Source organism: Nannospalax galili, unplaced genomic scaffold (assembly GCF_000622305.1).
Source record: "Nannospalax galili isolate Female #2095 unplaced genomic scaffold, S.galili_v1.0 scaffold540, whole genome shotgun sequence".
NCBI classification, from domain to species: Eukaryota; Metazoa; Chordata; class Mammalia; order Rodentia; family Spalacidae; genus Nannospalax; species Nannospalax galili.
Window position 1 is genome coordinate 2915775 of NW_008348613.1, and position 14972 is coordinate 2930746.

The following is a 14972-nucleotide window of genomic DNA, read 5'->3' on the forward strand; positions in this document are numbered from 1 at the left end:
ATGTTAATATATAAAAATGTCATTAATTTTTAAGCAACCATAATGAAAAATGAAAATAAATCCAAATCCAAAGCAACTAGAGGAAAGGAAATGATAGAGAGCAATAATTAAATAGAAAGTACGCAATGGCGAAAAACCAACATATCCAATGTGACAGAGAAATAAAAATCTCCATTATCAGAAATGAAAAGTGGGACATCACAAGAGACCTTCTGAGACCATTCTGAACATTTCTGTCAACATTACAAAAGGTAAAAACAAGGAAAATTTCCTTGCAATAGCAATAGTCTTACATTTAATAAACATTGAATCCATGAGTTAAAGCCTATACATTAAACCCAAATGCCTTGGTCAACAAAATCTCCTTGGCATTTAAAACCTACAGACAAATATTTATAGAAGCTTTATTACAAATTGCCCAAACTTGAAAGCAGCAAAGACATCTTTCAATAATAAGTGAATGGATAGACCTGTGGTAGATCTATGTAACATAGTATCATTCAGTGATAAAAAGAACTAGCTAACCTAAAAAAAACAAACGATGAACTGTAAGTACATACTGCTTAGTGAAATAAGACAATCTGAAAGGTTACTGCATTAACCACACAACTTCCTGGAAAAAGTAAAACTATGGAGACAGTGATTGCTTGGGGTAAGGGACTTCACACAGTGAGACTACTTTTCTCCTGACTCCATAATGGTGGATATATGCCATACATTGTCACAATTCACAGGGCATCCCAATGTAAACTTGGACTTGGGTTAACAGTATGGGCTCATGAGCTGTCACAAATGTATCATCCTTAGTGCAAGATATTCATAATAAGGAAGACAGAAAGGCATGTGAGGGAGTATATAGGAATTTTCTGGTTATTTTCCATAAACCTAAAGCTACTCTAAAATACAAGGTTTATTCTCTAAAAATGAATTAAAGTTATGAATTGAAAGGAGTTCCGTGGTATCAGATTCCATTTTTATAGAGCACAAAATAACTGAAAAAGATTCCTGTATATTGTCATGGCATTATATGAATTAAGAAAAAAATATATATGGGAGGATATATAATATGTATGATCACATCTTTGCATTTATCGTTATACGGATGCTTATAAAACTAAAGATATCTTAGAAATTTTTGTCTATATGTCCTATACTTGTATGAGCAAGAAATTGTGTCTCACCATTAGATATCTAAAATCTAGTTCAAACCACATAGTAGGTGTTCCAGAAATCAAACTGCAATAAAATTCAAGTCGTGCCAGTATGGAGAAGACAGAGGAAATTGATAGTTCCAGGACACAAGCTACATGATAGCGGAGCTGAGATATAGCCAGGACTCTGAACCGTAGCTACTTATCATTTACCACCCCACTACACCCTCATGTCAACACGTACTTATTAAATTCTCATTTCTTGTAATCATACATTCCTTTCCTGAATCCTGGATTATTCTGACACACCCCATGATTGTTTCTTGGCAAACTCAAGCATAATACTTTCAAAAGCCAAAAAAATGTGGTAAAGGCTAGAAATACCAAAAGGGACTCCGATCATTTCAGGACAACAAAACCATCATGAAGTTTAAAAGGAAACAGATTTTGTAGCCTCTTCTGTCTACATACACTGTTTGTAGTGTTATTCTTTACCAGACATTACTCTTCTTGAGGGGCTCCTAACTGGATGGGGCATATGAGCAAGTGAACTACAATAAAGACGTCACAGCAGGATATGTCAAGAGCTGTAATGAAGGACGGCAAGGGAAGTCTTCAATCCTAAAGTAGTCTTGAGGAGAGAGAGTCCTATGGAACAGGGGATTATTGGGATGAATTTTAAGTTAATCACTTGCATGGATAATGAGACAAAAAAGTACTATAAAAGAGAAGTTGACCTACAAAGACAAGAAAGACAATGTTTGAGAACATAAACTCTGGAGCCTCCTAACTTAGAGGCTCTGTAATATCAGACCAGTTTCTTTCTTAACTTCAGTTTTATTTTTTAGGAAAATGGAGACAATGACAGCAACAATGTCAGGGGCATGAGAATGCATGTGAAGTGCTTACAACACTGTGAAGCACCATCAGGATGTGGTAGATAACACAGCTACCATCTCCAGAGCGTGCAGTGAGAAGAAAGGAGAGTATCCACACAGACAGAATGACACCTATCACTCAGTCATGCATCTAGTCACCCATTTATCTGTAGTTGCAACTTAGAAATAATAATTGATTATGCTGGATGCACTAAAGCAGTTGTGAAGGTGTCATGAAGCAGGATCTAAAGAACACTGGGCAGTGCACCTCTAAAGAAATGCAGTCAAGGGGCTAGAGAGATGGCTCAGCGGTTAAGAGCTCTGACTGCTCTTGCAGAGGACCTGGGTTTGATTCCCAGCACCCACATGGTGGCTATGAACCGTCCTTAACTCCAGTTCCAGGGGAATCCAAAGCCCTCTTTTGACCTCCATGGCATTGCACGACACGGGTGCACTCACATACATGTAGGCAATACAGTCATAAATGTAAAATAAAAATAATAAATAAAATGTTTTTTAAAAAAGAAGAGGTTGATGTGGGGGAGACATTTGAGCAGAATGCACAGGTGCAGCCTGACCATACAGTCTCAAAGAGCATTCTCATTCTTGGGATCTCTATTTGTATGTGAACAGCCTTAATGGGGAATACAGAAGGAATGGCGTCTGAAACAGAGCACGAGATGCCTTCCAGTGGAAGGGAAGAGGAATTCAGAACAGCTGCCAAATGATCATCTTTCTTGAAGGTTTGGAGCATATAGATGGCAGAGGGCTGCCGGGATCAAAGGCAGTCTCTAGATCTGTGGTCACATGGTGAGAAAGTATGTCTAGAAAACAGAGAACCCGAAGAAGGCATGAGCTAAATAAAATTCAGAAATCTGAGCCATCGCAAGCTTGGAGTTGCACTCAGTAGGCGCTCCGGGCAAAGCCAGGGCAGATTTCTTAGCTTTTTCCTGTGGAAAATTTCTGAAGCCCAGATTGGAGAAAAAGGCCCTGATAGTTTTAAGCCTGGCATTTGAAGTCAGAATGCCTTCTCCAAGTAGCACATAACGGCACAATTCAATAACTCTGACCATTGTGGAAAAATGCCATGTGCCAACAGCGATTTTCCATAATTTTGTTCAGAAAATCTGAAAGAAATGCAGAAAATGGATTTGCAGCCCTGGCAGCAGGCAAAGAAACAGTAGCAGAGGGCTTCAGGCCAGTAATTGATGTTTCAAATATCACTGAGTGCTTTGCCTGTAATTTCAGGGGAGAATGATAATAATTAAAAGCGCAAACTTCTTTTGACCCATGGCATTGCACGACACGGGTGCACTCACATACATGTAGGCAATACAGTCATAAATGTAAAATAAAAATAATAAATAAAATAATTTTTAAAAAAGAAATGCAGTCAAATTAGCCTTTGCTTTCTTCTGTATATGTTTATTGTGAGTTGTTTCATTAAGAATTGATGCTGTCCAGAAAATTCTATTGGATAGTCTTATAAGTAAAAAAGAAAGGGAAGATACATTCCCCTGGTTACAGTTACCTTAAAGTTCAGTGTTTTGTAACAAACCACACATTCATCCAATAAATATATGCTGAGCTTCTACCGCATGGTCTAGTCTTAGGGGCTGGAAATACAATGGAGACTAAAACCCAAGGTAACTGTCAAGAAATATGTCAGGCAATAAATAAGCAAAGAAATACAAAATACAGATGCTATCAAGAAACTGAAATAGGTTAATGTGGTAGAGAGTGGTTATGTGAGGTGTGGCTGAGCCAGAATGATGGGCTACAATGTCAAATAAAGTGATCCAAGACAGCCTGGAACTAACTGAATTAATAGAGATGGAAAGCCAGATGACGCTAGGGAAGAAAGTTGTAGAGGAAGCGTTAGCAAGGGTTTGGGCCCAACAACTGGTATGGGAGTGATGCATGAAAAAAAGAAGTGTTATGCACTTGAAGGCCTCTGCTAGGAACTGTTGTTCACAGGTAAGCCCTTAAACCTACTGTTTTCTGGGCCCTGTCCACAGCTTTCCTGAATTAGACACTATGTGGCCTGGCCACAGACATCTTTGCCAAGTGGCTCTGAATTAAAGCAGGGAAGAGGAGCATTGGTCAAGCATGGTGAGTGTGGGGCAGGGTAGTGGCAGGTGGTTCCAATGCCAGGTTGGGGTCCAGGCACAAAGGCCCCACAGATGATGGTCATATTTTATTTTGTGTGATGGGAAACCACTGGAGGGATTAACATAGGTAAAGCTTAATAAGTTAGGGTTTAAAAGGACACTTTGGTTACTGCCTGGAGACGGGATGCTAGGGGCCCAGAGAGCATAGCAAAATCAGTGACACAAGTACAAACCACTAACAATGGAGTTTCCTACCTGCCAGGGAGCTACATCCAATAGTAAGCATCACACTACTTGTCAAACCAAATGAAGCAGTAAACTGTGCTGGTCCCCTTTCTGCTTCTACTATACCTTCATGTGTTAGCTTTTAACATTTGTGATTATTGGGGCTAGAGAGATAGCTCAGTGGTTAAGAACACTGGTTGTTCTTGCAGAAGACCGGGGTTCTAATCCTAGCACCCACACGGCAGCTAACAACTGTCTGTAATTCCAGTCCCAGGAGATCTGACAGCCTTCTGACCAATGCGGGCATTGCACAACACGTGTGTACTTACCTACATGCAGGCAATACACACATACACATAAAATAAAAATAGTAAATAAAAAATTTTTAAAGTTAACAGTCTCGATTATTATTCACCAGTTCTCAATTCTGTGTGCTCATGAGACTGTCATTAAAAAACTCTGATGGCAACTTTGCCCCAGAAACATGAATTGATTCATAGGAAGACTGATTATAGGCACTAGGAGTTTCTCTTTCAGTCAAGTAAATTTATTCTGCAAGTAGTAATAAGAAGTACCAAGTTATGCACATGAACATGTTAATAAATATAGATGTATCAAAGTGAGCATAGGTATCTGATTTGCTTAGAGCTGATGGGTTTAGCAGAACATAGAGTTTTCATATCCAGGAAATGGAGCCCACACAGTAGATCCAGAGTAAACACTGTGACTGAGCGGCATCATCCAAAGATGGCAAGTGGAAGAGGCAGTGCTTTGCTTGGCCAGAATCCAGACAGTTGGTATGTGAGATAAGGCCACTCAATATTATTTATTCCAGGAAAGAAGTTAAGGGTAAGAATCTCCGCCTTTATGCTTTGTTTTCAATATAGAGTATCTCTACAGGTTTCCAGTCTTTTTTTTTTTTAACCAATTTTAAAACTCCCTATGCTTCAACTGTTATTAATACCATGAAAAACCAAAAGGTGGCATTTAACGTGACCAGCAGCTTGCGTCATGAAGAGGACGTGTGTGATTTGGTGCTAACTTCTCTGAATGCCTGAAAATTCTCTGTTGGGTGGGTGACTGGGAGAAGTTGAGTGTTCTAAGCAAAACCTCTGTGACTAGATTACAATTTAAGGCTGGTTTGAACATGGGTGGGAGGTGGTCTGGGGCATTGAACAGAGTCTCTTCTAGAAGATGGTGGTTTTAACACTTTTAAAGAAAATACTTACTGAAAGTCTTAGTGTATGTGAATTGAGTCCAATGAAATAAAGGACAACATAGAGTTAGACATATAAAGTTACTTTAAGATTGTATCATAAATGTCTATGATAAAATGTATTTAGTTATGTCAGTATCTATACTATAATATTAATCATTTTAGTATCTAAAATCATTAAAATACTTTCCTTTTAACATACTTGGTAGATAAGTCTTTTATAAGTGGACACAAATATTTGATACAGTGTGAATGAGCTTTTATTGCCATTCATGTTACTCGGGTATCATTCTTAAATACACCTATACTTTAAGTCATTTAGAAAACAACGTACTGATTAAATTTTTTAAATGTTGTAGTTAGAAAGTATTTGTTTTACCTTCACATAGTTGTATTCTAAGAGAATAAATAGTCCATCCGGCGATACTGAATAATCACTTATAGAATCTCCAAAGCTTTCCTGTTGATCAAGTAGAAGAAAGAAAATTGACAATTTGAATGTCATCACTGGTCACTGACTAGGTAGAAGGGACTCTTCTAGACACATGGGTTGTGTCTTGGGAGTGCCCAGTCTAGGAGATACAGTCACCCACAAATGATAGTGATGTAAGTAGGACAATGATAAATGTTAGGAAGCCATAGAAAGAGGGATAAGCTGAAGAGATATTGGGTTCGGGAGCCCAGAGAGAACCTTATCAACAAAAGGAGCAGCATGGGTAGATAGTGTGAAAAAGAGCATGCATGTGTAGAGAATGGTTGAGGACTGAGCACAATTTAAATACAGCATAGACTGTTCCAGCACAATGGAAAGTGGGGGATATTAAATCAGAAAAACTGGTGAGAGTGAAACATAAGACATGAACTATGACTCTTTTTTTTTGTATGTGAAAGTGATAGTGTCCATCTCCTTTTTTTTGAACATAGATACTCTGGTGACATGTAACTCAGATGAGAAAGAAAACTAGGGTGTTTTATATTAGTCTGGTCTCCAGAATAGAGACACAGACACAGTGGGAATGGAAATATGTGAGATATTTAATGTACAGAAAGAGGATCAATAGAGTTAATTGTATAGGTAATTATACAGCATGGCAGGAGAGTCAGAGATGATTCTGGAATTTCCAGCTTAAGTGACTAGAATTCAGTGATTAGTTATCAAATTGGGAACCTATCAAGAAGAATATGATGCCTTGAGCTTGCTAAGACAGTGAAGGGAAGAAAACTAGATTAGCTCGGGATGCTGAATTTAAAATGCCACGGGCCATCTTGCAGGGGCTAGCAATCCCTTGTAAAGTGAAGTTGGGATCTTGGGAAGAGGTTAGTATTAATATTAAATGTGTATGTGAGAATCCAAGCTCCACTGCTGTGGAAATGCATGCAATTCATCCAAGGGGAGTGTGCAGAGGAAGGAACGAGGCTAGTGAGTGAAGATAGCCCCAGGAGCACTTACATTTAAAAATACAGGTAGAAGAGGAATCATCAAAGGAGACTAAAAAGCAGCCAAGGCAGGGAACATTTCAAGAAGGAGAGAAAGATCCACTGGGCCATATGCTGCAGAGTCCAACAGGATGAGAAATGACAGTCCTCATGATTTGAAAGGTAATGAAAACAGTCCCCAGAATTCCATACATGAACTAAGCATGTGACTAAACATACAAAGGTACTGTTCTCCAAGAAAATGGAGCTGTTTCCATGTTCAGCATTGAATAGCAAGATATTGTTTTCTTGTTTGTAGAGATATTCATGATCTAAAGAGAGAAAATGGCCAGGTCAGTATTTTCAAGCTACTTTTAAACACTTCTGTAAGCCAAAATTTATGCAATAAAAATTTGAGCTCACACAGGGATAAATAAAATTTTCTATGTTGGAAAACAAATGTGATGAACATTGTCCTAGCACCAATTCATTCTTCCATCACCCATGTCAAGGTTTCAATTCACACTTAACTCTTTACAGTACATAGCAAAGAAATATTTCAATTTCTATCATATAAGAAAAAATATTCTTCAGAATGTTTTAAAAAGCAAGGATTGTATCTTCTCACGGCTGAAGAGCACTCTGTAACCCAACCTAATTAGAATGAATAGAAGCATAAACATTTCCATCTCTGAAATACAAGTCTTACCTGAAATCCACAACAGGGGGTAGGACCTCACTCGAAAAGTATTCTTTAAATAATCAGCTAGAGAGTAAGTTCTGCGGCCGTCAGAGGCCGCATCATCTGTTGGTAGAGAGACAGATATTCAGTAAGATGGAATAATCTTAGTTTGGGACAAAAGAAACAAATGACAATAACGTGTAGAAACAAGCTCACCGACTACATGACATATCTTAAAAGATTTCAGACTAGGTTGATGGACTAAGAATGCTTTTCCCTATGAAGCACATGTGTGTTTGTGTTCACTGTGACTTTCACTAAGAATGTATAGATCAGTTATATCAATAGAAACATAATGTGAGTGCATTTTCTAGCAGCTCTATTTGAAAAAAATGAAGGTAACTCAATTATAAAAGCATATTTTATTTAGCTCAACATATATAAAATATTATCATTTTAACATGTAATCAGTATTTAAATGCTATTAATGAGATATTTCATAATCTTTTTTGTGCTAATTATTTAAAATCTGGTACTTAGTTTTCACTTACAGAATGTTTAATTTTAACTATGTTCATTTCAAGTCAATAGCTATATGAGGCCAGCGACTTCTGTAGTGGATGGCACAGGGCCAGATCACCCTTTTTGAGATCTTCAGGCTATTTTTAAGCCCTGTTGCTCATCAGGAACTTTTACCACATGCTGTCTAGCCCACTGAGGGATCTTGATTTCTATCACTACTCTATTTTGAACTTCGTGGAATCTGGGAGTTTCTGCACTCTGCTACTAAGAACCCAAGTTCAAAGTCTGAAATCATTTTTTAAATTTTATTTTTATTGAATTTTATGTATTTCATACAGAACATCTCAAACAATCTTAATCGTCTTTATACCCCTGTCCCTAATGGCACCATCTGCTGAGGTCTAGTCAGCTAATCTAGAGTGCCTTGTTTTAGGAAGATCAGCTCTTCCTCACCTAGCAGTAATCAGTTGTCAATATTTCTTCAGCTAAGATTAGGGTCTGCTGTTCATTTTCCCAGTTCTATGCTGTGTTTTTGTCTGCCTGAGTATGCAAGGGGCTTGTGTATGCTGACACCAATATCATCAAATCATATGAGCAGGGTCCCAGGAGTTTGTAGGACTGTTTCCATATGGTCATGCATCTCCTCCCTGGCTCTTACAATCTTTCCTTCTTCTCTTCAGTGATGGTCTCTGAACCCTGGGTGGGACTAAAAGCCCAGTCAGTGGGAGGAAACTCAAGTGTAGTACTATAAACATAACCAAATACACATGGCTGGGTAGTCATAGATCTTACAGAAAATCCCAAGATCATCACATCCCTAGACTAACGTAATTTCTTACTATGTGCAAATTATGTAACCTTATATTTACAGACAAATATCCCAGTCACCACTCATCAAACAAATATATTTTGCATCAGTCGGAGACTACTATTACCAAGTACCACAACTGGCCATATACAGACATTGTCTATGAATTTCCCAGGCCTAAGTGACACATCTACAATGCAACGTCTGCGCCTAAGGCTCACAGAACATAGAACAGGGGTAAAGAAGAGGACACTAATGAAATTCTCAATTATCATTAATGAACTCCCTCATGCAACAGAGGGCCTGGAACATAAAAGGTCACAAATGGCAAAAGCATAGAGATTAAAAGTCTGCAGAATGCTGGTCCTTTGACATGACTCCTATATGAAATCATTTTTTTATTTTTTAGCTGTGTGTATGTGTACATACACACACACATACACACAAATTCAAAAAGTGTTCATGTATGTGCCATGGCACAAGAATGGAGGCCAGAAGATAACTTGAAGGAATTGATTCTCTCCTTCCACCAGTGACCTAGCTCAGATTGTCAACTTGGTGGCAAGCACCTTTACCTACTGAGTCATATTGCTGGTCCCTGAAATCATTTTCTGTATCTCTTTCTTTATTTCCTACCACTCTTATGTAAATAATACTGCTGATTCTTCCTGAAAAATGTGTTTTCCAGATGCCCCCACCTTCAGGTTCTCCTTTGCTATCTGTCTTTCATATCAACACTGAAATGTGTTTCAGCCTGGGGATCTTGTCCTCAGAAGCTCCATTGCCTGCAGAAACTGGAAGGTCTTAATTTGGCACTTGTGCCCTCCACAGTCTGATGCAACACTCTCTTCCAGGCTCATGTCCACTGCCTGCAGGAGCTGTCTCATCCTTTCCTGGGATCTGCCACTGAACATAGGCACTTCCACTGGCTTTCCCACCTCTGTGTCCTCAACCACTTCCCTGCAATGTCTTCAATAACTTTAGCTCTTTGTCTTCTGCCTCCTCTGATTTGTCTCTCACGCTCTTCGAGCTCTAGTCATTTAATGTCTCATGCTTACAAACTACTTTTTAATTGATTAAATGTACTCCTTCATACATGCATATAATGCATTCTGACTGCTCTCTCCTTCCAACCCCCATCATCCCAGCCTCTCCCTACAGGTTCCTTTCTCATATTCCTGTGACTTACTGACTTTAATCAGGACTTTCTAAGTGACCATAGGAATAGAACTATCCACTAGGGCATGGTGAGCTCACCAGTGGGTATACATCTCAGGATAATGACTAGGGCTGAAGAGATGATTTGGTGGTTAAGAGCACTACTGGTTTCAGTTCCCAGCATCCAATGGCAGCTAACAACTCTTCCTAACTCCAGTTAAGAAGACCATCTTAGATAACCTCCAGTTATCTGACACTGTCTTCTGGCCTCTGCCAGTCTGCATGCATATGGTACACTTATATACGTACAGGCGAAACACTCATACACATAAAATAAAAAAAAATTTTAAAGATAACTCAGGAGCTGGAGAAATGGTTCAGTGGTTAAGAGCACTGGCTGCTCTTACATAGGACCTGGGTTTGATTCCCAGCATCCACATGGTGGCTAACAACTGTCTATAATTCCAGTTCCAGAGGAATCTAACACCTTCTTCTGAACTTTGTAAGCACTTTACAACACATGTGAACTTACACACATGCAGGCAATACACTCATAAACATAAAACAAAAATAAATAAAATACAAAAAAAGATAATAACTTCTCCCAGAATCTATCAGTAGCCAATACTTCAACAGGGAGGGGGAGGGCCTTATGAGCCTCTGCCCCATCCATGACTCACTGTTGACAGTTCCATTGCAGACAACTATAGCTGCTATGAGTTCTTGATTGCAATGGCTGTGCCATGCCCAGAAGACAGCATTCTGCAGTCCTTCTGGCTTCTGCATGCTTTCTATACCTTCTTCTGCTATATTCCCTGGTCTTCTAAGGGATGGTATAAATATCTTGCTTAAGGCTGAGCACTCAACCATCCTTTACTCTTGATACCTTGTACAGCCAAGAATCTCTGCATTACCACTGTGGCACAACTGATATGGAGGTAGTTAATTGCTCTCTGATTAACTGTAAGACCCACTTCCCAGGAAGGAATGTATATCTGGTACTATAAACCTGATCAAAAACATGTGGTAGGGAAGGTGATATGTCCTAGAGGGAACCTAGTACTGTTGTTCAGCTAAGTGGTCATGGGGTCAAACTACCTTGGAAAAACAAAAACAATCTATATTTAGACCCATAAACAAAAGCACCACCAACCTTAAATCAGAGAAGCTTCTTTGTAGCATGGACTGGGGTGGTGAGAGTTACTCTGCTGTGCTCACTATGCACTCTTCTTAGCCAGGCCATGTGTTGCTGGGTTTTTGTTGTTGTTTAAATAGGATTTTCATAGGGATTTTTGTAGTTTTAATTTATTTTTGTTTTTCTTTTGCATCAGCTCTCCTCTGTTGGTTGGCACAGTTCATTAGCATAGGAGGAGGGGACACCAACACACACACACACAAACACACACACACACCACAGACACGCACGTGCGCGAACACACACACGCACACACATACAGAGTTTTGGATCTTGATGTAGGATTTCATCATGCAAATATTACCAAGCCAATGTGATTATCTTCCCTAATCCCAGAGGCTGTCCACTGATAACAAAGAGTTTACTGTTTGCCTTCAAATCCTCAACCTTTTTTTTAATAAATAAGGAAATAACCACTCGCACAACCAGCCATATCACAAGTTTTCCTGTAAATGCTGTTCTCCAGTAGCACTTTCCTTAGTAATTTTTCACAATTTGTGGGAAAGTAATTCTCTTCCAGAAAGTGCTCTTGCAAAAGAAGTTCTTTGGGTTTATTTCTTTTGATCTTATTTGATAATAGTCTTGTACCTGCCCATTAAAACTTAAGCTTCAATGTATAAAATCATTGAATTTCCTTTATTACTTCATTGATGCTGTTTAAATCAAGTTTACTAAGTAGACTGAAGAAGAATATGAAATCTATTTGCTTTTCAATTTAATCCTGCATGTCACCTTGAAAGTTATTAAGATATTCATATTTGTTAGCTGAACTACAGCAGCTGGGTAAAGTCAGCCCTTGAGCTTGCCTGCCTTCAAACAAGAAGCACAGTGTTGGGCTGCTGCTAATATTTGAAACTCATAAAGGAGAGAGGAATTATACAACTGAATTTGTTCACTAAATATTCTGTTTGTATCCATCCACCTATTCTTTTATATATCAAATAGTCATGAAACAAGTTTTATTTAGTAAATACTCTTGAGGATACATGTTTCTCTATCTAGAGTTATTCTTAAATGGACCCAAGGTACATCCCCAAATTAATGTAAATTGAACTATAATAGTTGTTAAGTATTCACAGTCCTATTATTAATTTCTAATATGTGTTATGTGTAGCTATAGAAAGACAGAAGGGAATTAATTGAATACCTATAATAGGTCACATGGTTCTATTTTATTTAAATTATATTTTTTTTCTTTTTTTTTTTTTTTTTTTTTTTTTTTAGGGTCTCCAAGTAGCCTCAGCTAGGCTGGAACTCACTGTGTAGAACAGACTGGCCTTGAACTCACAGAGATCTGCCTGCCTCTGCCTCCCAAGTGCTGGTATTAAAGGCGTGTCACCACACCTGATTTAACAGATCCAGAATGCAAAGGTAATTGAGTCTAAATCCCCTTAACATCACCTGGTGTCCAGTGGGCTACTCGGTGATTCACAGTGCCTTCCCCACCAAACGCTTACCTCTTGGCACCCCTCAGACTTTGCATCAGTCGCTAACTTTTCTAATTCCTTAATTTCTTTTAATGTCACTCAGGCTCCCTTCTGCTCATGATGCTCCTTGTGGCTTTTTGTGCTGATGTTCCAGGCACCAAGGAGGATAACTCACTGGGTGACTCAAGTCACCCCTGAAGGCCCACACCTGCCTTACCTCGTTAGGTTTATTCAATTGCTTTGTAAGCTGAATGCAAAGCAGTCTATATATCAGCTACCAAATCCCAGAGCAGCCTGACTACGCCAAAGCAAGGAGAACAACAAATGTCAAATGTCCCTTCTTTATATTTTCTTTCTTTTCTTTTCTTCTTTTCTTTTCTGTCTTGCCATTTGATAAGCAGGACACATTGGAAGAGAGTTTGGAAACATCTAGATAAGCGAGTTCTGTGAGATATGAGTGCCAAGTCCAGGTTTTGACCTTTAGGAAGTTCAAAGTTTGCTGCCAAGTTACAACCTATTCTGTCAACCTCATATAGGACTGCTCATGTCTCTCCTTCTGGGTCTCCTTCCTTCCTGACAGGGCACTGCTGCAGCAACAGATGAAGGTCCTTGGCTGCTCGAATGGTTTTCCTGGTGTGACCTGGGACAAGCTGTTCATTTGACTTATCAGTTCAAAGCATTATGCCAGCAAAGGAAAGCAGTTAATCATATGTTACCTATCAGGTCATACAGAAACTCAGTCCTCTTTAATCTCGAATTTTAGGAAAGAGGTTAGCTACATTTACTTCCTTGTCTGGAACAATGATTATTAGAATGAACCATGTGAAAATGCCATTTGTTGGACTTAAAAGGTAGAATATCAGTGTTTAAAATGGGTCAGCCTAATCATAAGTTCTCATTGAAAGGTTATGGTAGTATAAAGAGATCTTGCCTCAGGATCATAACCACTGCCAAATGAAAGTAATTCCAGAATAATAAAATCCAGGTAAGAGAGAATACAAATCTGTGGACTAGTCCTGATTTTGACCAGTGGCCATAGCATGTTAAGGGATATTTTGAATACTTTTATGTTCATTCACCATTAAGTTTTTATTCTAAGTTCTGATGTGCAATATTTCTACTTTACAGAGATAAACCATTTTGACAAAATAAATAGCTAATGAAATATATCTAGAAAGAAATGCGCTCTTTACTGCTCACAAATGCATAAAGTCATAAAAACAGGCAAGAGAGATAGCTGGATATAATTTGTGGGTATCATATGGCAACCAGTCGCACTCCACAATGAAGTTTGTATCTCTGATGAGTGTAAGAAAATAAAGCAGTTGTTAATTCAGAATTCACAGAAATAGCAACATGGACACAGAAAAGGAAGAAAAATCAATAGCGCAGCAATAGAAGTTAATGGAAAGGCTTCTCAGACCCCGAGGCTGGATTGTGCAACTATCACTCACCTCCACTGAGTGACAAAATATCAGAAGAGTTTGAGTAGCAGATGTCCTTGAAATCAGACAACCTGGTTTGGGGCACATACCCACCTATTACCTTTGGGCCCTAAGAAAGTGCCTCAAACCTTGCTATGGTTTCATGTCTCCTCCAAAATTTCGGTTGAAATTTAATCCTTGTTGTGCTAGATCTAAGAGGTCCAGTCTTTGGGGCAGTAACTAAACCTCAAAGGCTCCATTCCCACAGACAAGTTAGTGCCTCATAAAAGGCTGGTGGAAATGAGCTTAGGACTTTCTGCTTCTCTACTTCCACCATGTGAAGATGCTGCTGTTAGAAGTCATCAATAAGCGACACCCTTACCAGATGCTCAACCTGCTAGCACCTAGATCTTCAGTTTCCAAACTCTAGAACTATGACACAAAATTTATGTCCCTTATAACTACTCAGCTTCAGGAATTTTATCATAGCAGCACAAAATGACTAAGACAGTAATCAATACCAGAGAAATGAAGCATTGCTATGCAGCGCTGGAACTGGATAATGGGTAAAGGGCATGGAATAGTTTTAAAGTTTATGTAAGACTGTGCTTCATGCTATTGCTGAGAATGTAGCAATAGGAGAAATGTTAAGGAGGGGTCCAAAGAAGAGTAGACCTGCAGAGAAAGCCTCAGTCTCCTTAGAAATGATTCCACATGATCATGTTCAAAATACTAGGAAAAACATGGACAGTATGGACC

The 14972-nt window shown here is 38.8% G+C and overlaps 1 protein-coding gene across 2 annotated transcripts in view; it reads right to left on the reverse strand.

The window, feature by feature from the left end:
* Dpp4 (dipeptidyl peptidase 4) overlaps nt 1-14972 on the reverse strand; it is an 84670-nt gene that overhangs the window by 50375 nt on the left and 19323 nt on the right. For both annotated transcript variants that reach the window (XM_029569697.1, XM_008845754.3), the window contains exons 3-5: nt 7707-7802; nt 7238-7329; nt 5961-6041 (exon numbers count right to left, since the gene is read on the reverse strand). In XM_029569697.1, coding sequence (XP_029425557.1) covers nt 5961-6041; nt 7238-7329; nt 7707-7802 — 269 coding nt within the window. The remainder of the gene's footprint in view (nt 1-5960; nt 6042-7237; nt 7330-7706; nt 7803-14972) is intronic.